Source organism: Lucilia cuprina, chromosome 4, assembly GCF_022045245.1.
Source record: "Lucilia cuprina isolate Lc7/37 chromosome 4, ASM2204524v1, whole genome shotgun sequence".
In the NCBI taxonomy this organism is placed as follows: domain Eukaryota; kingdom Metazoa; phylum Arthropoda; class Insecta; order Diptera; family Calliphoridae; genus Lucilia; species Lucilia cuprina.
Genome location: NC_060952.1, coordinates 13,910,897 through 13,938,220, shown reverse-complemented (window position 1 = coordinate 13,938,220; position 27,324 = coordinate 13,910,897). Strand labels below are relative to the sequence as shown.

The following is a 27,324-nucleotide window of genomic DNA, read 5'->3' as shown; positions in this document are numbered from 1 at the left end:
AAATTTGAGATAAAGAAAAATATTGTTATTGACCTTTTTCTTTATGCCAAATTTTTCTAGAGAAAATTCTTCAAATTTTGTAAATGCTCAGTAGTAATTTCATAAATTATATGGTGATAAATGGTCTTTATCATCCATTAAGCTGAATTTTGATATGCCATAGACCAATTGTCTTATAGGTCCATTTAACCAAAAGGAGGTTCTTGGTTCGAGCTCTGATATTTTTTTCTTTAAACGATCTACCACATAACTGATGAATCATAACTGAAAACTTTTGGTACCGTTTGGAAAATACTTTTATATACTCTGTACGAAATATTTTCCATTAGTCTGTAACACATACAAACATCGACACATGAATACGTAATACGCATAAACAAAAAGTACGAAAATGTACATTCATAGTATGTATGCATATAAATATGTACATATGTATATACATACACGTGTTTTATATGTTTGCAAGTTTGTTTATTTATTTATACAGATTCTCCATATAAAATAGATTATATTTAGATAATATGTTTGTTGTACATTTAAGAAAATTTCTATTGAGTAAGTCATGGGAAAATTCAAGAAAATTTTAATTTTTCTTTAATATGTTTTAAATATTCGTATTTATTTTTTGCCGTTCGTTTCGTAAATTTTCTTGGAAATTCGGATGTACAATTTATTTATAAATAAACAAATGAAACTATACAATTACGAGATAAATGTCTGATGACTAATAGTATTGGTTGGTGGTATTTTTGGCCAATAATCCCTTATTACTGTTTGTTAAGAAAAAAAAATAATGCAACAACACACACTTTGTTCCGGTAGAATACATATTTCGGAAGTAGAATATATGAATTGTTCCGTTAAAACCAGGCCAAAATGAAAGTGTGAGTCATTTGAAAGAAATAAAATAATATTGGGGGCGCTTGTCATATAAAAACAATATTTATTTGATATATGGATCGTAAAAATTAATGAGATTAAAATAAGGAGTGAGATCGAAAAATTCTTAACACACGTTTTTCATTACATTTTTCAACCAAAGTATTATTTGATTTTTTTTTTTTGATCAAGTTACCTTTGAAAAACATGTCAGTTATTATATGTAATGTCAATTATATTAATTTTTTTGTTAATCTGATTAAAATGAATGACCAGAAAAAAGTGCGTTGTGAAATTATTAAATATTTTCAACTAAACCCAACTTGGTCTTACAAAAAGTTGGCCAAGCATACAAAGGTCTGCCGTCAAACTGTTTCCAATGTTATTAAACAGTACCGGGAGAACTTGTCAGTTGATAGAAAACCTGGTTCAGGTAGAAGGAATGGTCCACATGATGTTTCTAAAGCCAAAAAAATAGAACGCACTTTCAAAAGAGCTCCCAACACATCCGGTAGGAAAGCAGCTCGGTTAGCTCAGTGCTCGGACTATTTGGTACGAAAAGTTAAAGCTAATGCAGGTTTAAAAACATACAAGGCTCAAAAAGTTCCTGACAGGAACGCTGCTAAAAATTTAGAGGCCAAAAACAGAGCACGGAAATTGAAGTCAAGTTTTATAAAAAAATATTCTTGCTGCATAATGGATGACGAAACGTATGTTATGGCAGATTTTTCGCAACTTCCAGGTCAAAAGTTTTATGTTGCTGATGCTCGAGGGAATGTTGAAGAAAAGTTTAGAACCCAAAAGCAGACAAAATTTCCCAGAAAGTTCTTGGTATGGCAAGCAATATGCAGTTGCGGCAAAAGAAGCCAATCATTTGTTACAACGGGCTCTATAAATACCGAAATTTACATCGAGGAATGTTTACAAAAAAGGCTGCTTCCATTCATAAGACTTCATAATGTGTCCACTTATTTTTGGCCTGACTTGGCATCCTGTCACTATGGTAAACAAGCCCTTGAGTGGTACAAGAACAATAATGTGGTATTTGTACCAAGAGAAGCAAATCCTCCAAACCTCCCCGAGCTAAGGCCAGTGGAGAGATATTGGGCTCTTGTTAAAAGAGAATTGAAGAGTACAAAAAAGGTGTCCAAATGTGTGGTAATTTTTAAACGGAGATGGACTACATGTTCGAGCAAAGTGACAGAAAGCACTATAAAAACGTTAATGGAAATGTTTCCGAAAAGGGTTCAAAATTTCATCCCTAGTGATTAAAACTATAAAAATATTTTTTTTTTTTTGTAAATTGTAATAATATTTTGAATCAAATAAAAAAAATAAAGCTGTAAGTTTAGTGGTTTCTTTTTTATAAACATATATGTATGTTAAGAATTTTTCGATCTCACTCCTTATATATTAAGATTATTTATAAGTTTAGAGTGGGAATGTAATAAATCTGGAGAAGGTTTTGTAATACCTAGTAAAAATAAAAATTTTGGAAAATTTTTTATTCAAAATATTATGCAGGACTTATTCCCAGTTTTAAAGTTTTGCATTAAGGACATTTTCTTATCATTTAATAAAAAAAATTTAAAAGCTTGACAGTAGACACAACCTTGTTGTTGCTATATTTGTTGATTTTTGTAGAACGTATTTTTAATAAAAAAAACACAATTTCTTGACATTCAATGCAACCAAGGAGTACATTGAACGAAAGTATAAAATACATATAAAATATATTAAATAATTTGCCCTTGTGCGAGATAAAAAATATTTTAATAAAAATTTATTATAAAAATAAAAACAAAGTAATAAATAAAATTCCATTTTCATATGAAATTCTGATAGAGTTAAATATAAAAGTCTTCAGATATAAATGTGACATCAATTCAAACTTTACGAAAAAAAAATTAAACTAACTTTTTCGTAATATATATTAACAATTATTTCAAAAATATTACGAAAAAAATCTCAATTTAGTTTAAAAAATTAAATATGAACAAAGTTCATACTTTAAAGGAAATTGTTCTTAAATATAATTAAATTTAATCAATGAAAAGAGTTTTGCGTCTTTGTAATATTAACGAAAAATTCATAAATATTACGAAAAGTCTCTAAACTCTTTAAAGCCAAATATAATTATTAAGATGAAGGTTGTTTACATATACACCATTTCACACGACTTACTTTAAGAAAAAATCAAAACTAATTTTTTCGTTATATTTACGAAAATTTCAAAAATATATTAATTTTTATAATTTTATAAGTCCGATTTTGTTTGAATTTGAATCTTACATATTAAATGAAATCAGATCTACCTTTTTGTTATATCAACGTACAAAAACAGTTCATAATATTTATGAATACTTCGTAAGCTTCACGATTTTGTTTTCTAAATTAAATAAAATTTTGTTTCATTTTACTAAAGTATTTCGTACATATCACGAAGGAATTTCATTTTGCAGAACATTTCTTAAAATGTACAAAGGTTTTTAGGTATTTTACACATGTATTATTCATGAAAACAGGGACACATTAGTACAAGTCAAAATCTAAATGTATGATTTCACCGACAATGGGATTACAATAGGGTTAGGCATATATAAGAACCGCAGCATATTTTCAATGTGTGCGGCATTTACTAATAATAAATATATTTTTTTGAAAATTATTATATTTTTATGTTACTTTAGTGATTCTTTCTTTAAAGGTTATTTGAAACTTAAATCCATTCAATACTTCAAGAGGAGAAACCTACTTTGTTGTTTGTAACAAAACTATAAAACAAAACAACAAAATACATGCTCTCATTCAATAACTTACACACCTAAGAATCAACACACACACGTACCTAAGATATATAGTTAAAAGCACTCATCATTATGGTTCTTGTTTTATTTTATAGTCATTGTCATCATATTCTTCCTTTGTCAAGTGTTTAATGACAAAATGCGTAAATTGTGTCAAGAAAATACATAACAGGCATTGTTTTTCCATCCTCATCATCGTCGGCGAAGAAGCATATTATGACACTGTGACTATGACGTACTCGATAACTAATATTCTCTGTCATATTAATAGAGCATAAGTGAGAGTGACATGTACTTTCTTGTCTTGTATTGATTCTATTTTATTTAAGATATTTTTTTTTGTCAAACTATGTATTGGTTTTTATTTTTATGTTGCAAAAAAAAAATATTAAGTGGTTTGTTTGTTTTGTTGAGTTTTTGTTTTTGAATGCCTTGAAATACTTTTTGATGACTTTGGTCAGGTTGTTGTCTCTTAAAGGCGTTGTCAAGGTGTCATTAATAGGTTTTTTATATATTGTATTTAAAAGTGATTGATATCAGTTTTCATTGGTATAGGAAATATTTGAAAATATAAATAGACAGTTAGATGTCGAAGTTTAGGAGAAGCTTTTTGTATTGAGTTTCATGAGAAGTGTTGCTGATCTGTGGTGCAAAAAAATATAAAAAATAATATTCTATTTTCTTTTAATATAAAAAATTGTAAATTGTTTTATTAAAAATTTTCCAATTTACATAAAATTTTAAAATTTGTCCTTATTTATGGATATTTAATTTATTTATGAAAATTTTTGAAAATGTGAATTATAAAACCTTTGCGGTCATCATTGTATTTTTTTTTTTTATTAAATTGATAATTATTGCTTTTTGTATTGTGTAATTTTACATTTCCTAAAACAAAACAATATTTTTTAATATCAAAAAACCTTTTCATTTAAATGAGTCATGGTATTTCATAATATATCTAAATACTTCCTATTTTATTAACAACATGCCTATGAAGGCAGCCAAACAGGCAACGAAATAGACAGGCAGACAAATAGCTAGACAGACGACCAACCTACCTATAAAACCGAAATAAAACTTCACATCATAATTACGAAAATTATCTTAACGTATTTTTTTGCTACTTGTCAACGTGTAATAAAAAAATAAAAACTCAAACACTCACATACGATGCGGCTTAATTAATGGGCCAATATGAAACACTATTAAAAACATGTAAGAAAGTATAGTCGGGCGTGTACGACCTTATGAATATTACCTTGTTTCTTATAAGCAATTTATGTGGGGGCTAGTACTGCTGTAAATTTTAGTACTATAATGGACCGATTTAAAACATTTTCCATACACTTCGTTATTATGCCAAAATAAAAATTGCGGCCTGTACCATTCGCACAATTTTTACATGGACAGACGGACGGATGGAAGGAAGGACACGGATTTATCGACTCAAAAAATGATTCTAAAAAGATTGGTATACTTTAAGGTGGGTATAGAACGAATATTTTTGTGCGTTACAAACCTCAGCAAAAACCCAATATACCTTCTTCGCTGAAGTGGTGTATGGTATAAACATACTCTTCAGTTTTGATGATAATTATCACATATTCAGAAAAAATATACTTCACAAAAAACTACAAAAAGAAAAATCGAAAAACATGAATGAAATTTAAAATTAAGACACTTAAAAAAAGCGCTAAATTTTACACTTAATTATTTGTTTTTTTTTTTTTACTCCGCAACATTTGCTGTGAGAAATTATTTCTAACACGAAAAATATTATGTTGGCTAATACTAATGGTGCCATTGGGAAAAATGAATAAATATGAGCTATTAAATTTTGTAATATGTATTTTTAATTAAATATAATAGAAATAAAAACATGCTCCTAAAGAAAACAGGTATTCATAAAGTTATAAGAATTTTATTTTTAGTTTATTTATCAGTTTTAACAACTATTAAGGAATAATAATTCATTTATTAAATTATGTGGATAGATGCCAAGCAAAAGAAGAACTTCCAAAGAAGAGAGAAAGAATTACAATTTAGATGTTTATGTTCTTTATAACAATAATATAACTAATTTAATACAATAGCCGAAAAATAAAAATGTAAGAATACAAAAATATATATAGCATTGACACGGAAGGTAAACAAATTTATTTAGGGTCAATCCTTAGGTGCAGGATTAGGGATTAAATAAAAATTAATCCTCCAAAGTTGTTTTTGAGTACTCAATTAGATAATTTTGTTTACTAGTTTAAGCTTCCAATGAAGGTGGTTTAAACTTGAGCACGAAATGCAAATGTGTAAACAGCTGATGCAAAAAAATTAATACAATTTTTAAAAATAAACAATAACATGTTTGATTTATAGATTAGTATAAATTATGGAGACTTCACAATATATATTTTTTTGTTTTAAATTTAAGGTTTTATCAATTGTCTTCTTTTTTATAAAACATGCATTGTTTTGATAACAAACAGAGATGTTTTCTCTTGTTTTGTGTGGCAACACTACGTAGTTTAATCTTGTACTCAAAAACATCATAGGGGATTAACATCAATTTGTTTTTAGATTAACTAATCTGATTATTAATTGGCATTTGATCGCGAATTCAAAAACCCACTCTTTTGAAGTAGTGATAAATGTTTTTCTTTGGAAGGTCCCATGTAATGCAGGCTATGGACAATGTTATTTTCAAAATAATAAACATGATTGAACATGCATTACATAAGACTACTAAACTGAACATATCCGAATATAATAGTGATATAAGCAATATTACTTTAAAAATCTCACTACTTATGCATATATAAGTAAAAAAACTAAAAATACAAATAAAAAATATATTTTTAAAAAGTTCACATTAAAAAAACATACAAAATGATTTTTCTCTGGTATTTAAAAAATAAATAACAAAAATAACATTGAAATGCAGAAGAAAAATAGGATAGAAAGTGTGAAAAATGCTTAAGATAACTTTCAACTGCAAGTGTAGAGGAAGAAAAATGTGCGTGTATTATCACAAACATTAACAAATAGAATACTACTTCATCATTTTCACTAAAAGAATCCAGAATATCTTTTCAACTTTTTCATAGTTTTCCTATTGCAGAAGCTTATTATTCTCAGGAATTTAAAAATTACAATGAATGAAAATTAATGTGAAAAAACATCTGTTTCATTTACTGCCTCATATTGAAAAGCATTTTGATTTAATTTTTTTTTTGTTTTTTGGTTTGCGGTCGTATATAAATCGTTTTAGATACACTTTTTCCGTTTATTTTAGGAATGAAAAATGCTTTTTGTATGGTTGACTATTTAGTTGTTTATAATGGGAAAACATTGTACCATCGACAAACATATTAAAAATCTATTATTTCTTAAATTTTCAATATTGTTCTTTTTTTCTTTTATTATTTTTGTTTATTTTTCTTTTTTCTGTTTTTAATTTTGTTTCTATTAGTTATTGATGGCTACTTTGTTGTGCGTTTGACGTCAAAGTATCATCAAACCATCGCAACACAACCTTAAATACATACTTTTTTCATTATTTTTAAAACACAAAAAATATATATTAAGTGGTTTATTTCGAAATAATACGGAAAAAATATAAAACAAATCAGTTTTTAAAAGTTAAATCAAAAATTAATTAATCGGACATTAAAATAGAAAAATAAAATATTAACAACATTGAGTTTATTTTGGTTTATTATTTATTGTTTCAAACTAAATTTTCTTAATCAATTCACACCTACAAGCGATTATCTACACGTGATTTCACCTTAGACTAATTAAAATAGATTATATAAATTCCATTTAATTTAAATTCCCTTCAGCAGGTCTTTCTTAAAAAAAAACTTATTTAGAGATGACATTCCCTCTTAAATTCTTTGAAAGCATTTATTTTTTATAATAAATTCTGTGAAAATTGGGTTAATTTCGTATTTGTTTCAAATACTTTTAGTTTGTCACGCCCATTAGAAATCAGCTGGGGGACATTTAATTGGCGTTTAAGATTGATCATATTGGCCGAATTCCAAAAGTTAAATGATTTTTTTCTTTCACATGAAAAATTGTTTCCAAGTTCAATAAATTTAAGTGATGAATTCTAATTTTCATTTTATTAGGCATCCGTAGTGAAACAGTTCAATGGTCTTTTATATAATAAGAAAACAGTTTCTATTAAGAAAGTAATTTAATTTTTTTCTTTTAACATCTAGAACTGAACTAGAACTGAACTAGAACTGAACTAGAACTGAACTAGAACTGAACTAGAACTGAACTAGAACTGAACTAGAACTGAACTAGAACTGAACTAGAACTGAACTAGAACTGAACTAGAACTGAACTAGAACTGAACTAGAACTGAACTAGAACTGAACTAGAACTGAACTAGAACTGAACTAGAACTGAACTAGAACTGAACTAGAACTGAACTAGAACTGAACTAGAACTGAACTAGAACTGAACTAGAACTGAACTAGAACTGGCCTAGGTAAAATAATAGACCGATTTCAACCATTTTAAATAGATCAAGGTCATATTTAAGAGAAAAATATATTCTAAATTTCATAAAATTATCTTAAGGAATGCGACCTGTAGAGTGCACACAAGGTTTATATGGACAAACATACTTAATCGACTTAGAAAGTGATTCTGAACCGATTTATTGGTAGAACCAATAAATATTTATTGGTGTCACAAACATAAGCACAAATGAATAATACCCTCGATATCTAAGTAAAAAACAGTTGTTTGAAAATTATATATTTCATGAATTATTTGTTTTCAGTTTTCTTTCTAGATAAAAGTCAAGATATAAAATATCGTTGTCGCAGTTGTTGTTCATAGTGGCTAGATGTAAGTGCAAAATTTTAAATTTTCTTTAACATTTCATACTACTATACATATATAATAACTAGAATAGTCTTGAATATAGTTAAGTCAAGATAAGTTTGTAGTTGTAGTGTTTTTTGAGGTTTCTTGTTTCTAACTTTTAGTAACCACAAATCCAATGAATTTATTTTTTATTAGTTTATTTTTCTATTATATTTTGTGAAAGAATTCTTTTTTAACTTTTAAACAAAAAATTCTTTTAATGGAATTTACTCTTTTGAATTATGTTGGTTTAGGTGACTGCATTGTCGCAAGAGAATATTGGAAAATTTTAGCGTTAATAGTTAGTTGACAGTTATTTTTAGTTTTAATGTTTGTTTACGAATGTGGAAAACTTTCAAGAATTTATAACGATTTTGGTTACAATGGCAAAGAATTTCTATGAAAGGTGGTTTTGGAAGGTAAATATAATCTTATTGATTAACACAGAAAAGTTTTATAGTAAAATTTGTGTTTTAAAAACTAATGAATTTTACTAAAAATAAGTGCAACTATTATGTAAAACATTCAGGGTTGTCTGCATATCAATTACACACTTGTGTGATGAATTTATATTTCCTTAATTTGACATTGCGTGGAAATATTTAAATATATCTTTTGTTCAAGTACAAGCTAAACAACTAATTAATTTAAAAATATTATGGAAAGTCTTTATATGTCTGCTTATGACATTTTCCATTAAATTTTTGTTATATGATTTAATATACAAAAATAAAGTAAAACTTTCCTGCCATATTTATTTACATGACTTACAGAAACCTAAAGTTAAATTAAAAAATATATGAACTACAATCTTAAAACAATTTAAAAAATGTTTCCATTGCGTCTATTTAATAATCAATTTAAATTAAATAAAAAATAAAAAATCTCATCACATCAAATATTTAAATAAAAAATATATAATTGTACATACCTGCCAGTAGCACACTATTGTTATTTTTATTGTCATGATCAACTGGTATGGATGAGACACGTTCGGCACGTAGACAAGCAACAGTTGTACCAGGACGACCATTTTTACCGGATGCTGTCAATTCTACTGTCATATCCATTGATTTCTGTAATACCGCATCCATGCGTATAAAGCCTTCAGCTAATGTTTTATAACCCAATATGGTGCGTGATTTATATTTTTTGCGTCTTTGCAACAAGATGACCAGTCTGTGGGGATAATGATGTTGATGAAAGGAGAAGAAAGGCAAATTGTAACCATAACGTGTACTATAAGTTTAGTTATATTTTTAATATTTTTTATTTATTTTTTTTAATTTTAAATTTGTGTTTTTATAGTTGTTGGCACATATTGAGAAAATATACCACAGATATTAGGTAGTCGAATGTTCGTTGATTTAATTTTATTGGAGAAATTTCCAAAAAAGAAATAAATTTATATAAAATAAAGACGATAGTACCTATAATTTGAATTAATATTCGAAAAAAATGTCAGGACATGTCATTTGAAATGATTGATGTCATGTTAATTGAGAAGCAATTGACTGATGTAAAAATTGCAGAAAAACTGAACGAATATATGGAAAAATTAACTATAATTCATTAGAACAAATGTACCGAAGATAAAACTAAACTAAAACTAAACGAAAGCTCACCTAGCACTGAACTAGAAGTAGAACTGAGCTATAACTGAACTAGAACTGAACTAGAACTGAACTAGAACTGAACTAGAACTGAACTAGAACTGAACTAGAACTGAACTAGAACTGAACTAGAACTGAACTAGAACTGAACTAGAACTGAACTAGAATTGAACTAGAACTGAACTAGAACTGAACTAGAACTGAACTAGAACTGAACAAGAACTAAACTAGAACTGAACTAGAACTGAACTTAAACTAAACTAGAATTGAAATATTAACTATATAGTATAAATAAATAAAACTCTAGAAAATTCATCACAACTTTTTTTATGTATGTATGTAATTTAAACTTCCATTTCTTCGACATATGTATTTATGTTTATTTTAATCTTAAATGCTAAACAAAAGTGTTAGAAACCTAAAAAAGGAAAATAATTAAATTAACCCTTTTTCACTCATTTCTCCTTCCATAAAAACGGTTTGATGTTAAACTTTTCTTTTGCCAATTATCAAAATATTTTCGAGTAACCCAAATCTTCAACGCAACGTATTGATCTATCTACTACATACTTTGCATTCACAATTCAACACTTTCTGTTCAACAGTTCACAAACCCAAAGAATTAAACCATTTATATTAAAGTTAGTAATTAGTTTTTGTTTCGTTGGCTGAAACATAATCAAATTACTAATTAGCTTTGTAAATGTAAAAAAAAATAAAGATGGAACGTGTTTTAAATAAGCTGACTATTTTCCAATTGATAAAAAACATTGATTGTATAAACAAATGACGAACGAACTGACGTGCAGCATAATTACATTTGGAGCATTTTACATTAAGACAATATCTGGTAACAAGACAGCAGCACCAGTCAATGTACGATTAGAAAACAAATGCTAATTAACTTTTACTTTTTACGGGAATACGTTTATTTGCATTCTAGTAAAAGTATAAAAAATTGTGAAATGGTTTTATCTAAGCGGACTTTAACATAATTATAAAACCACCCTCGTATCAACAGCAATTTCCTATGTAAATTAACGATCAACAACTATGACTATGAACCAGATACGATTATGACCAAACATATTGTAAGGAAAATGCATCATATACAATGATGATGACATTAACATGTTGTTAATTAAACAGGTAATACATACTTGCGTTAAATAAACCAATAAATTAACATTTATACATACCTATTACCATCACGTTTAATAAAATGCGGATACTGTAAACTAAAATTTAAATCCAACTCAGTTTCAGCCAATGGCACACCACCGCCTGACATCATCATACCCGTAGTACCAATACCAGAATTACCAATATTACCGGGTGTACCCAACATAGATTGGGTTAACTGGGCATTAACACCACCTCCGCTACCAATTACTCCACAACTCGATTGACCACTGGAATTCATCATTCTATCATTGACAATTGGTGAATTGCCTTGTTGCATGATGGTTAAACCACTGCCGACGCTTAAATTGCCGGTAACGCCACCAACACCACCACTTACATTCGTTCCACTAAGTGATGTTGTTGTGTTCGATGTCGTGCCTAATTGCAATAGACTGGCGCCATTTATTGGTATTTCATGTGAACGTAATGTTCGTTTGGAACTTTGCATTTTAACCGCCAGCGATAAAGATGTTAAGTCACCGGGTAATGGTGTTAATATTGTTAGACGTGTTATGGTTAGGGAACATAGTCTAAAATGATAAGAGAATTGTGTTAAAAATTAGCAAATGTTAATTAGAAATATTTTAAAGTTTGTTTGAATATGAGTTTTATTAGATTTTGATTTGTAAATCCAGTTTCTCTTTATAAATAAAGCCCATCATCTATAAATTTCCTTAATACATCGGAATTAAGGTAAAATTCAACATAAATGTTTTAAATAATATCAATTTATAGTTAGAGAGAAATCGGTTTTTTAGCCGAACTCATTTAAAAGAATCAAAATTTTTTATACTGATCTAATTTGTATAAATTTTCTTACACAAAACTGCAAAACAGTAATTCTGATCAAATCATTCAAAATTAGAAGATTTCAAATGCATTATAATACTTTATGACGCCATTAAATCCTTAAATATTATACATATTTATTTTATTGTTAAAAATTAATTTCTTCCAGTAAGTATTGTGATTCAAGAAATAATACAATGAGGGCATAAGAATCTCATAAAGTTCAACTTACTATAGGAGCACTATAAAATGCTAAATGTCTGCTTAAGTTTTTATAAAAAAAAACACACGAAACACTTGACATTCCAATTATGACACAATAAAATATAAAAAAATGGAATTATTCATTGTAATTGGGCGTATATTAAGTTTTCTTGCTGCTGCTGTTGTTGCTGTAATATAATGATGTGTTTAGGAGCGAGAAGACATTTAAATTTCTTAAACCATGACAACAGTGCCAATGGCGGCAATAGTGGTGATGAGAGGGAGTAAGACCGTCACCAACTACATTTCATTGAATTTTTGTATAATAATTTTTTATAGCTTTATTTCAATACTAATATTAATATTCTTTACAATTCACTTGCAGAACAATACAACTTGTGATAACAATTATAATTGTAAGTAGTATGAACAATTAAAAAAAAATAACGAATTGGAACATTAATTGTTTTTTTGTTGTAAATATATAGTTTATGAGATCATTTAGATTTTTATTATCATAATAAAATTACAAGTACAAGATAAAAAATTTCTATATAATTTGTTGAATTTGATCGTATACATATGCATATTAAGATGCATAAATATACCCTATACCATTTAAGTGGGAAGGCTATATTGGGTTTGTGCTGATATTTGTAACGCACATTAATATTGGTCCTATACCTTCCCTAAAGTTACTAATCGGCTCAGAATCATTTCTGCTATGTCCGTCCGTCTGTCCGTCTGTGTATGTAAACCTTGCAATCAAACTAAATTTTGTAGATAAGTTAATAAAATTTCGTACACGATACTCTATTGTTCCAGGGACGAAACGCCGAATAGGGCTTTTAAGTTCATAATTAAGTTTAATTTACTCGTATATCGACAAAAAGCTGCAAAACGAAGCTTTTATGGAACCTCATGACTTAAATATCCACAATTATTTCAACAAAAAATGACTTACGTATATCTGAGGCAAGATGCAATTCAACTTAAATGCTTTATTATGAATACTAAATTACATTTTATTTTTTGTATGGTCGGCCTCGCCCGACTATAATTTCTTACTTGTTGTTCCATTTACTGAATAGAAAATTTAAAAAATTTTAAAATATTGAATTGCGACAACTTCACTTAAGATGATTGGATTGTGATTGTGGAAGTACTTATTTTTTAGGGTGAATTTGATCGAAGAACGACTATCTCGTGCTTAAATCCGACTTTACAGTTATATTCTGTGTTTATTAGTCTATCCGCTAATTTTAACTAGATTCGAAGCACACACTTTTGACAGATGATTTAGATTATTGGCTACAAATCCCATTTAAAAAATTAAACTGATATAATTAATAACGACTATTCATTACCAGGTAATGTAATTAATAACTACATTACCTAAATTACTGATTAGTAAAATTTAAATAAAAATATAAAAAAGCAAGATCGACTACAGTTACTGATCGTTCCCATGACAACAGAATCTTCGCTCCGGCACGATCCGACTCATACTTGCAAAAGACAGCTGTATCAACCGAAAACTTTTTCCCATAAAAGAACTATCCGTCACAGTCGAACTATTACAACAACAATAACAGCTACAATTGCTTAGTTTTCGTTCGTTTAATACCGGGATTTAACTTTAAACATATATGATTCTCAGGAACTTGATACTGAAGATATTGTATCTTAAGTATTCCACTTTTAAAAAGACTAAGATTAAACCAAAAAGAATTAATTTTTAATTTGGACATTGACTGATTGTAGAATCTTTAAATTTTAAAAACACAGATATATTAATACACTCAAAAAAAAGAATTCAGCCTTCCGGGCTATAATCAACCCATATCGGTTTCAATAGTACGTTAAGACCGGTTTGTCTTCAACCGAGTGCAAAATGATTGAATCAGTGTTGATTTTAGTGCAATTTTAGCCTTTTTGTGTGTAGATATACATTTTTATATAGACTCTATATTATAGAAATATTATATTGTCATCGTTTTCAAAAGCCTTAAAATCATTTTGAGAATTTAATTCTATAAGAAAAGTATTGGTTCATAATTGATGTTAGGTCCGATTATAGAAAAACCTTCGTAAATTCACTTTTAAATTGATATAGTTTATCTTATTATTTTGTGAAAAATACTTTTGCATACGTAATTCTTTGACTATCTAAATATGCTAAACATTTTTATTTTCCAATTAAAAATCATTATTAATATTCTTCTGTAAGGAAAAACACTTAATAAATTTATTATCTATAATATTTATGGAATAATTAACGAATTACAAATTGTGCGAATATAAATGTTCTAAATTAAAATTATATTATTATCTATAACAAACAGGTTAGAGAATTTAATACATTCATTTTGTTGCGTATAAATTGCAAATTCAATTTTATATCCTGTCTGGTGGTAGTTATCTTTTCTCAATAGTTTCCATATTTCTTCTCTTTATATCTCCTGTTTCTTGTCAAGTTGCCACAAAAACTCCGGGTGTGTCATCCGGTGTTGCTTTCATTGCTCATAAATTTAATCAAACACTTCAATGGAATAGTTTTAGTTATTTTGTGTTTGTATTTTTTATGTTGTTTTGCCTCTTGTACGAATGGTTTATTTGTACATTTATGCCAGTATGATGGTCTGCCATCTATCTGGCTGTACGTCGTTCCTAGTTAGTTTTTATAAACTTTTTTGTAAAAGGTTGTTGCTCTATCTTGTGCTTCTTCTTCATCTACAGCTCTCGCCGGAAATCTTAATAACATTGAAGATATTTCTCTAGTTTTATGTTTTTCTGTGCAAGATTTCTTATGCGATGATAACCAACTGAGATTATTTCAATTACGTTTGGTAAAAAAAGCTTAAATTTTTTTGCAAGTATGTTTCTTGAATGTAGGATATGATATTTTGGATATATTGTATGAATTCAAATATTTAAGCAATTATTGGTTTAATATTAACAAATTGTGTAATGTAATTTAAAGCAATATTAATCTGTATTATTGATATTAGAAAATTTGTCTTTTAAGTAGATTTTGTATCCAATTAATTAATTAAGGTCGATTTTATATCAAATGTGTCTAAAATTTTGATTTTAATAAATTGTTAATTTATAATATTCCAGCAAAATCTTTACTTACCCGGTAAGTAGGCAAGTAATATGGGAGTAAAGTGTAAGTAGTTACATTTTGGTGAATAACTACTTATTTTTGTTCGACGATTACCAAAAAATAACTGGTTACAAATCTCATTACCCGACTTTTCTTGATTTAAAAATAGTTTTACAGTAATTTTTATGTTTGCTAGTCTATTCTCTTACTCAAAGCCCCATGAAAAAGTAATTTTATCATTCTATCTGGAATGGTTTCTACACATATGTAAATATCAACATTTCTTGAAAAAAAAAACTTCCAAAATCGACTATGGTTAGAAATACTTACTTATTCCTTATTGGACATACGCTAAAAAAAATTAATGTATGTTATTGATAACGACAACTCATTACCAAGTAATGTGTGAAATAACTACATTAACTACAATACTCATTACCAAAATTTTAAAATATTTTACTGGGATGTTATACATTATAAACAGTACTTTTACACTACACCACATGTAGGGAGGGTATATTGAGTTTATTCTAATGTTTGTAACGTTTTTTGTGTCGATTAAGACATATCCATTCGTACATCATTACGAACTAATGGCCATGTAAAGGTGTGAAAACTCTTTTTTGACCAAATGGCGAAGCTTATTAAAAATTATTATAATCGGTCCATTATTTTACCAAGCCCCATACAACAGAACCCCCCGAAAAGGGCTTCATAACTATGTTCAATAACAAAAAGCGACACACTTATGTTTTATACAATAAACACTAATATCGCGATGAAATTCAGTAGAAATAAATAACATACAAATATAAAACTATTCATTAAATCTTATCTGGATTGGACCTTATAAAGTCTGTTTCAGAAATTTGGTTTTCATCCATAAATTACTTATATATTATAAAATATTCAAGATAAATGCTTTTTTATGAAAAACAAATTATTTCCTTTTCCTCCCGTGGATCCTGTCCTATACCCACCTTAAAGTACACCAACCGGAATCACTGTCTGAGTCGAATTAGCTATGTCCGTCTGTCTGTGTGTCCATGTAAAGCTTGTGCGCATGCTACAGGTCACAATTTTCAAGCCAATTTCATGACTTGGCACATACACGTATTTTTGCCCAAGGAAGAACGCTATTGAAAATAGGTAAAATGGGTCCATTATTTATTTAAGAATAAGATCTGTAATTTGGCCACATATGATATACGAATACGTTTACAAGGAAGGACAAAGATGAAACGGATGAATCCCTATGATTGTTTCCTAAAATCAAATTCTAAATGATCTACTAGTCTGTATATGTAGGAAACCAAGCATTGGCACAGGGTATTTAATATTCGTCATGGTCTCTGAAACATTACGTATTAATACGTAATGTTTCAACTTAATTAATTTTCAACTTAATTATTTCTATAAATCATAAAATTATATGACTTTTTAGAGTAAATACATGTGTCATAGTAAATGTAAACTACATTATATTTAAATACACTTATTTTTGACTCATAAATAAGTTAATGTCTGTAAAGACAAACACAATACAAAATTTTATTATTGCTGTAAAATTATTTTGTAAACGTGCTTCACGAAAAGAAAAACATACAAAAACAATTAATAATAAAATAAATATAAAACATTTTGAATGTGATATTTTTTATTGTTTACAATAAACAAAAAGTTCAATGAACTAAATGAGAATGCAATTATTATTTATTTTTTTTGGGTATTTAAAATTCGAGAGTGTGTATGATTTTTTTTTAATTTAATCAAATATAATGTCAATTATTGTGTATTTGTTTGGAAAACATTTTCAATGGCGGTTGTTATACAAATATATGTATTTTGTTATATTTATATTGGTGTCATAAAAATATTAATTAGATGAAGTTAATGGGTAATTGAAGTTGAAATTTTATCTAATATAAACTGATAAATAACGATTGATTAAAGAAGTGAATGAAATGAAATTTTAAATTGTTTTGAAAATGGAAAACAAAATTTATTTTATATGCATACTTTAAGGCATATACAATGAAGTACCGAAATTGAAACAATACATTGTCAAATATGAGCTTACCACGCATGTTAACATTTAGACAACGGATGTGTTTGAAATTTAAATAGCACTCAGTTATCATTTAGACAATCACCGTCATTGACAAAGCGTGGTTGTCATTGCAACAACGTATTGTTGTCATTTTGATTACGCTTTGTGTCATTTCGACAATGCATCATTGTGACCTCGCCAACGCCGTCAACGCTTTCTGTTTGCAACACATTATTGTTTTTTGTTGATTTCAAAACGTCGTGTATTGTTTATATTTTTTTAAGATTATAAACACTTTGGTGTCAATTTGGTACAATTATATAACACTAAACAGATTACGTACTCTAAAAATCTTTACTGGGAAGTTTTTGCAGGGATTTATAAAGTAAAGTGCGCTTTTGAGTGTTGAAAGTTGTCGTATAAGTTGTGTAGTTAATTAAAGGTCTGTTATAATTATACCCTACACCACTATAGTGGGTAGGGTATTCTACGATTGTGCTGATGTTTGTAACATACAGAAATAATGGTCCAATACCCACCTTAAAGAAAACCGATCGATTCAGAATCATTTTTTGAGTCGATTAAGATAGTTGATAGTTGAAATCGGTCCATTATTTCACCTAGCCCCAATACAACCGTACCTCCCGATTTGAACTTTTTATTCCATAATTACGTCAAATATTCTATTATCTCTCTAAGAATTGGCACAAATAAGTTTTATATAAGTATAAATGACACTGCAGATTTTCGTAAGGATCGGCCCTTATTTGATCCTAGCCCCCTTCAAAAAATGTCTTAAACATCTAAAATTGACTTGTAACCATTTGTATCGCAATGAAACTCAACAAAATTAACTGTTATTTAAAAATATATTCTTTTCACAAATTTACCGAGGATAGGCCCATATTTGACCTATATAAAGCCTCATTTTGAAACTTCAGTTTTTTTATCAATAAATTGTTTAAATATTTTGGAATTATGATTCAATAATATTCAACATAAAAGTTTCTTTATAAAAAGTAAACATTTTTAAAATATACTCATGGTGTAGGGTATTATATGGTCAATAAATTGCTTTCCTACTTGTTTAAAATTAATTTGATGCTTTTATTTGCAATAAAGAGAATCCGGTAAAAATAAAAAATTTAACTGTATATACATATATATGTTTTTTCTATGTTTGTAGGTCTGTCTTATTTATAATCAATTATTTATCGTTTATATTCTCATCACATATGTATTTATAGAATTATTAAAAAATTATATTGTGAATTCATTCTGTCTACAAAGTAATTGTAACATTTAAATTATAGTTTCTGTGTAGCTGCAATATACAACAATCGAATTTCAATGTTACACTTGTATGTGTTATGTTATTTTAAATAAAAAATGTAATTGCTATAATTGTATTACAATTAATTAATCGTTTTATAAGTTTTTATTATTAAATAATTTTGTTACATGCAATATGTGCATTGGGAAGAATTTTTCCAAACATCTGATATAAAAATTGGCGACATTTCTAATTATTAAAATATATTTATTTAATTACAAAAAAGTTTATGATTTATGGCTACAATAGGGAATTTCGATATAATTTGTTAAAAAAAATTAATGAAAATTTAAATATTTTAAACAACAAAATTTTTTACACAAAAATAATAAGTCATAAAAAACAATATCTTAAATAATAATAATAATAATAATAAATATATAATTATTTAAAATTAAATTCACTAATAAATATTCACAACAATTTAAAGATAATAAACGTTATTTTATTATTTTACAACCACATTTGAGATCAAGGTGTTAATTTGTGATAATTTGTTGACACAGTGCATTGTCATTTATATAAAAAAAAAAAAAATAAACATTATCGTCAACGTCAAAATTTGACATGTTTATTAAATTGACTTTAATCTAGATGCGAAAAACGTCATAAAATACTTTTATACTAATACTCAACATAAATTTCAATTTACGTTTTAGTAAGTAACTAAAATATTAAACAAATATTTTATGTTTAAATGAAATTATGGATAAAACTAATGTAGTAAATGTGAACTAAATAATTTACATTAATATGTGCTTATTTTATTTCCTTTCTGGGCTAAACAAAGAATTTCCGTTTGTAATAAAATTTTTTTTGTCATAATTTTTGGAGCGTTTTTAATATATTCCAGGAAAAAGTAGAAAAAGTATTAAGTACTTGAATTAAAAAATATTTCTTTTGTAGAATATGATATAAATATTTAAACAAATTATGTATGCATTTCTCATTTTTTTTTCTTAATAAGGCAAGAATTTGCAATTTTAAAAGCACACAATTATTTCTTATTAAGGGGGAAACATACTACATCATTATCATGTGATAATGAACGATAAAATTACAGTTTATAATTAGTTTCAAAATTAAAGGAAAATTTTAATTTATAGAAATGTTTAAATTTATTAAAAAAGAATAATATTTTCAAATAAATTTATAAAAAAATTGATAAACAAAATTTTTGAAAATATTAGATTTTTCGGAAAATTATTGAAAAATTCTCCATTTTCTAAAAATTTATAAAAAATTCTAGGATTAAACATTTTTGAAAATTAAAACTTTTATTTTTTTGAAATGTTATGAAAAATTCTCTTTTAAAGAATTATTTCAAAATTATTTTATTAAAAAAATTTTGAAAAATAAATTTTTTTTTATAAAATTTTCTAAAATCTTATATTTTTTAATTTAAAAAAAAACTTTATTCGAATATTTGTCTCTTCTCTTATTGAAAAAATTTAAATACTTAATTGATATTTTTTTTTAATTTTAGATATTTAGAGAAAATTTCTATTAACAAACCATTTTTGAAAAATCATTTGTATTAAATTCCAATTTGTGTAAATTGCGTTACAACTGTAGTTCATATAATGTAAAAGTAAAACTGATCATTTTAACTTCCTTCTTGCCATATTTCATATTTTTAATTTACATAAATTTCTGCTTGCAAATACTAGTAACAAGCAACAGAAAATAAATCAGAAATTCTTTTAAAGAAAAATCCGACATTAACACAAAATAAGAAGAAAAAAAACGTAATTCAAAAAAATTTTAAATTCTATTTAAGTTTCTCCATTGCATTATCAAATGAATAAATAAAATAAAATAAAATCATTGCAATACAGTGTGTTAGAAACAGACAAACTACCGGATTAAAAAACTCTCACAAGGAGTCGGATTAACTGACTGAACTTTTTATATTTATAATTAAATTATTATATTTTTCATTTGAAATTAAATAAAGAAAAACATCTTGACTTTATTTTGTATGTTAAGGAAATAAAGAGCAATTTGCTATTGCTAATGAAGATGATAATAATAATAATAATAATAATAATATTGCTGTTGTTTGCGTTCCACAGTATTTCACAATTTCTCATTAATATTCGCATGATGTTGCTAGAGATTTTAAATAATTTCACAATTATGTTAAAATGGAAAGAAGGAATGCATTAATACAAGTTGTTGTTTTGTGCTGCTGTTTTTATAATTATTTTTTTTAGTAATATTTATTACGTTTTATAAAATTCCTTTGATATGCAGTTACTTTTAAAAAAAAAAATTTATAATTTTGTTTATTTAAAACAACTTTTAGTACAATATGGTACGTCAAAAGTCTTTTTTTTAGAAGTACGGAATTTATATGAATTGTCTTATTCATAAACATCTATCAAAAGTTTATTGAACAAATTTGGTATGAACATTTGGTTTATAAACCTTCAACAAGACGTTATTAATAAGACCATATATATGTATGTTCACAACAAGATTTCGTACAACTTCACCAGAAAGAGGCGGTAATATAAAGTCCACGCCCACTTTGTATATTATTGATTATTTGGAATTCTTGAGTACAATAAAATGGCAATAACTTAATTATAGACAAACTGGATCAAGTCTTATAAGAAAAAGATTTAAATAAATAGGCGTACTTATAAAGATGACACGCCTACTTTTTATATAGAAAATGTATACATATAAGTAAAAAAATAATGGGTTCATTTTGATATGCTAAACACATATGTGTCAAAATATCCAATATCGGTCAAATGGTTTTCGAGATATGGCTAATTAAAATACTTATTAGTTTAACATTATTGTAGTAATTCATCAAAAGTCCAAAATCTTATTCTGAAGCATTTTAACAATTTGGTTTCTTTTTCCCCCATAGCGACTATTGTATATAATTCCTCAATATAAAACATTAATTAAACAAAATATTCCTAGTTGTATCACAAAAAAATCTAAGATAAAATTCAAATGTAAGGAAAAACTTAAACATTGTCCCCCATATCCTGGTAATTTATGTAAATTAGAGTAAGAACCCTTATGTTAACTCTCTCTACAACCATAGCAAATATTATAAAAGTCTAATAAAAAAACTAGAAAATAAGTAATTAAAGTTCAGACACAAGCCTTCTCACACTATTTGGCCCAGCAAGGGACATGTCATTATACAAAAAAAGGACACATAAAAATACTAGAATGGATGGCCGCTTTGCCAGACTTTCATAAATGTGTAAACGTGCGTTATTTACAAAATAATAAAACAAATAAAAAATATATTATACTCGTAAATAATAAAAACAAAAACAGTTTGACCCTTAAGGATTTTGATATTAAAATCGTATTAATTTATTTGTGTGTTTACTTTTTTGTTTTTCTCCTTTTTTTTGCTTCTATTTAAGTTTATTTGTGAAAGAAAAGGATTTATTTTTAACATTTACTATGGTTTCGTAAATAGGATAGTAGTTGAATATTCCAGACACTTGTATGAAAAAAGCACGTAATCGTAATTGTCAAGTGTGACGGAGAATGTATAAATGTTCAGTTAGCTTTAAGTTCTCTACACTTTAAGAAGAGAAATCGTACAAAAATCATGTTGTTTTGGTTAAAAAAAATAATGTTTAAATATAACTTGACCATCACCAATTTAATTTAATATGAAACAATTTAATTTAATAATTTAGAAAATTTTGATTTATTTTTAATTTATTATTTTATTGGAAAGTGTAATTTTAAATCAAATGAAAAAATATAAATGAAAAACCGAAACATTAAATATTTCAAACTTTTTATACCAATGTCCGTCCGTCGCACAGTCCCTAGATTTTTAGAGATTAAAATTTTTCTATATATTAAGGTATTCAAGATATCGATGGACTATATTTAAAAGTCTATGAATATACACAAGTTTGTAGAAGATTACAATAACTGTATATCTTATACTTTTTGCATGTTAACCAACCGTCTTGTCTATACCCGAGCAAAATTACGTACATCAATACCCAACATACCTGGGTATGTCATACAATTTAAATGGCTATTTCATATTTTTATACATTTCTAGTATATAATTCAGATAATTATTAAAACTAATTTAATAAAACGTCTGTATATATAAATTAAATAGATTTTGATCATAAACCATTAAATTTTAGCAATTTCTTTTAAAGTTTTCTTATTGCTTTCCTATTAACAAAAATATTATATGCAAAAAACCTAAAGAAAATGTCTTCATAACGAATAATGTACATTAGCAGAGTTTCACTTTGTAAAATTTTGACTTCAAGAAGCTATTACTCAGTGACCGGGAAAGATAAGTGAACAAAACTGTTTATATATTATTTATCAAGTTGTATAGAATCGTTAAAGAAATTGTTTTGTTGTCGTAAGTAGGGAAGTTTTTTTGCAAAAAAAAGATTGCCAAAAATTTAAATTTTAAAATTTAAACTTAAATTTTTTTGTTTATATGAAAAAAAAATAATATAATTAGCATAATATTTTTTTAGTCATATACAATAAAAAAAATTATTTCATCAAAATCGGCCCATATTTGTTAAGGTTACAGGGTCCACAAATATATCACATTCAAATTTATGAATAAACCCACATGACTCTGTAGTTGGTACTAAATTTGTTGTTTAGTTAATTTTTTTTCATAAGATACAAGAATATACATATATAATTCTAATAATAAAACATAAAATTTATAATAAAACTTAATTTTTGTCCGATAACTGACATATAATTTGTATACATACCGGGGTATGTTGGGTATTGATACACGAGGTAAAAATAGAAAATCGGTCATAAATCGGATTTATATACCTATAGCTAACTAAAAAACTAAAAATGTATAGAAAACATTACTCTGAAAGCATAGTATAAGCCGATACGATATATAGATCAAGAGATATATCACTTCAAAAATGAAAAACATACCCGGGTATGTGGGTATTGACATAACGGTTAATGGCGTAAATGGAACTAAATTATTAAAAAACGAGTAAGGATGTATAGTCGGTTATTGCCGAACATATGATACCAGTGTGTAGTATGTAAAAAAATTTAAATCTTTAAGGGAAGTTTGTATTGGGGCTTGGGTCAAATGAGGCCCGAAGACTTGCAGTATCTTTTAGAATTTTAACATAATTATGAACTCAAAAGCTCTATTGTAAATTAATACACCGATTTAAATTATTTTCAAAAGGCTACTTGGCCCAAAATCAAAGTATGGACCCTAAAATTATATTGCAAAATGCGATCTGTATCATTGCACAAAGTTTTGTAATGCTATGTATGCACGATTGTTTGATCTTACAACGTTGGCAGTAAAATACACAAAAAATGTCTAACAATACAGTCAACTTACAAATTTTATCTTAAAATATTTTCAGTAATATTTTTTTTTGACAACGTTGCAAAAGAAAAATTGTAAGTTCAGACGATTAGTAGACATTTTCTGAACATTTTACTGACAACGTTGTAAGATCTGACAACCGTGTATCACGGCTTTAAGACTAATATTTTTTGGTTGTTACAAACATCAAGTATAAAAACACTAGAATATGAATCATCTGTATATGATTAAAGACGACAATAAAATTAACTAATTTTTAGCATAATGGGAAAAATATCTCGAAAACTATTAGGCAAATTTTAATTATTTTTTGACGGATTTGTGTTCAACATGACTAAACTAGCAAATGACCAATTTTTGGAAAATACAAGAGTGTTTACAAATTACCCTTTTCTTAAGATAGAGAATGAAAATGAAAGATAAAGAAAGATTTTCTTTTAATAAAAAGTTTACGAATTATTTTAACATTTAAAGTCTGAAGAAACCAAACTGTTCGTCATATTAGAGGTTTTTCAAAAAAATAATTCCCCAAACTTGGATTCAGGGCAATTTTAACCATATATACATATCCTGTTCTCAGCTTTAACAATTGTGTAATTTTGTTTAACCACAAAACATATGCAATGTATTAGACTAAAATTGCAAACTTTTTTTACAAAAATAACCCAGAAGATCTAGTTGAAATTAATTGGAATTTAATAAAATTTAATTAAGACTTAAAACAACTATGTTTTCATTTACAAGAAATATTATCATGAAAAATTATATGTAATATGAAAATTAACCCATCATTTGCATTTTTTTTTCATTTTAAATGTAGCAATATTTTACAAGTTATAAATTTGTACAATGACTACTACCAAACATTGTACATAGTTAGTAATAGTTTTAGCTACCAACTCTCCACCCGGTTTTATAACTAATACTTTACGAATTAGTTGTTTTAATTTAGCTATTTTAAGCAATTGGTTGTTGTTTATTATTTACGACATGACTTTGAGTGGTTTGTTATTGACTTGACATCAGTTGTGAAAAGCGATTTTTTCATTATTTATTACCTTGAGCCTGTTGCATGGCTACCGGAAAAAGTAAAAAATGGTAATACAAGAAAAACCAAAACATTATATACATACGACTGAATCACTCTGCACAGAAAGTTAAATAATGTTTTAGATATAAGCAAGAAAACGAAAATATGCCAATGCATATAAAAGCATATTTCATAAATTACTGCAACATTTTTTTTATATTTTGATGATTTTTACTATTTTTATAAAAATACTTTTTAAGGATACTTTTTTTAATAAATCCGCTATTTAAAGAAATTTTCAATGATTTCTCTTTTTCTAGAAAAAAATTATATTTATAGAAAATGTTTAGTAGAACATCTATAAACGAAAAATTTTGCATTTTCTTTAAATTTAACCAATTTGGTATTTAAATGTTTTTAATAATATGCGAAATTAAAGTTTGACAGATAACCATTTTAAAGATAATAAAATAAAACATTTATTTATTAATTATACTTTCCTAACGATTAAAATAGCCATTAGGATAATACCATTAAAAACAATTATTTCAAACTAATTACCAAATCACATTAAACTCATTATTTTGTTATTACTCAACCGTCCATTAAATTTCAAAAACTGTTAAACTAATCAAAGAACGATTTTCCGCACAATGTGATTTAAATTGACAATTTTAAAAGTTTTTGGCCATTAAATGTTGTTTTAGCTTAAAAATAATCTTTTAATAAATCAAAATATTAATACAAACATAAGTATAGCAAGTTAAATGGATCAAACAGAAAGCACAAACAGATTTATTATTATAAACTTATGGCTTTTGTATTAAATTAAAAAATAAATTTTATTATAAATTATAAATTTTTATAATTTTTACGTTTTATTGATTGGCGCCAGCCAAGCAACGCCAACGGAAATTTAAACAATCAACTGTACAGTATGGGCTAACAATAAATGGCACAAAATTAAAAAGTTAAAATTATATAGAATTTAAATGTAAATACATTTTGTTTTTACATTAGGGTATAGTGAACTATTAAAATTTGATTAAAAACTATTAAAATTTAAATGTACAAAAAGCACACTGTAATTTTTAATTTTTAGCGAGTTTAGGTTACATACTACTTATATGTCAAGTAAACAGGTATGAACCCAGAAACTATACCATATTTGTACTGCACTTTTCGACGTTTGGTAAAAACTTTACATACAAGTATCCACAAGAACGTATGCATGTTAGAGACGTTTCTTTCAGAGTAAAACACCCCATAATTAGTTTGTTGTTTGGGCTTATTCTGGGAAACTTTTTCTGTTGTTATTTAAAATGCACTTCCTATTCATGTTTATTTTTGCTGAAGAGTGAGTAAGTGTTTAAGTGACTGACAGACTGTGCTGACTGTGAGCGTGAGAATGAATATGTAGGAAAATTTAATAGCCTGTCATGGTTTGCATGTATGCCTACAAATATACTGACTGCCCACAATTGTTTACATTAAATTCCTTGTATATTAGACAGGTCCTGTTTCTAAGGAGAAAAACTAAGGTACTTTCACGCCAAATGAAAGCCTTGCTAATTCTAAGATAATGTATCAAAATGTATGACCTATAATAAATATTTGGTAAGTTGGGCCGAAGTCTAAGAAGTAAGAAGGTCTTTTTCAGAGAATCTGAATCACATTTCTTACAAAGAAAATATACACCATTTTGGCATCACACAAAATCTCTCCGAAACCCACTTTAATGTTATCTTTAAATAAAATAATTTTTTTATCAGCGTGAACATCAGCAAGTTGCATTTTGGGGCCACCCTAACGTATATGTGTAGTAAAAGTTAAGAGTTTTACAAATACATATTCACTTATGAATGTTCAGATGGAGCCTTAACGTTATTTACATTAACCTGCAATATTAGTATTATTACGTGGGTATGCCACTAGAGTGTCCCGGGTAACTGATTTTTTAAGAGTATAATGTAGGAATACCAAATCAGAAAAATGTTTTTTAAGTCCTTCAGTACAATATTTTTGAAAACAATATTTTCAAAAGGGGGAACTCAGATCAAGATTTTAGGGAACCTAGGCCCTTAA

At 26.8% G+C, this 27,324-nt stretch overlaps 1 protein-coding gene across 3 annotated transcripts in view; it reads right to left on the bottom strand.

Moving 5' to 3' along the window:
- The window catches only part of LOC111681600 (phosphofurin acidic cluster sorting protein 2), a 91,757-nt gene that overhangs the window by 26,506 nt on the left and 37,927 nt on the right, over positions 1 to 27,324 (bottom strand). For 2 of the 3 annotated variants that reach the window (XM_023443456.2, XM_023443458.2), the window contains exons 3-4: positions 11,383 to 11,898; positions 9,502 to 9,809 (exon numbers count right to left, since the gene is read on the bottom strand). In XM_023443456.2, the coding sequence (XP_023299224.2) occupies positions 9,502 to 9,809; positions 11,383 to 11,898 (824 nt within the window). The remainder of the gene's footprint in view (positions 1 to 9,501; positions 9,810 to 11,382; positions 11,899 to 27,324) is intronic. The other variant, XM_023443457.2, reaches the window with a different exon arrangement.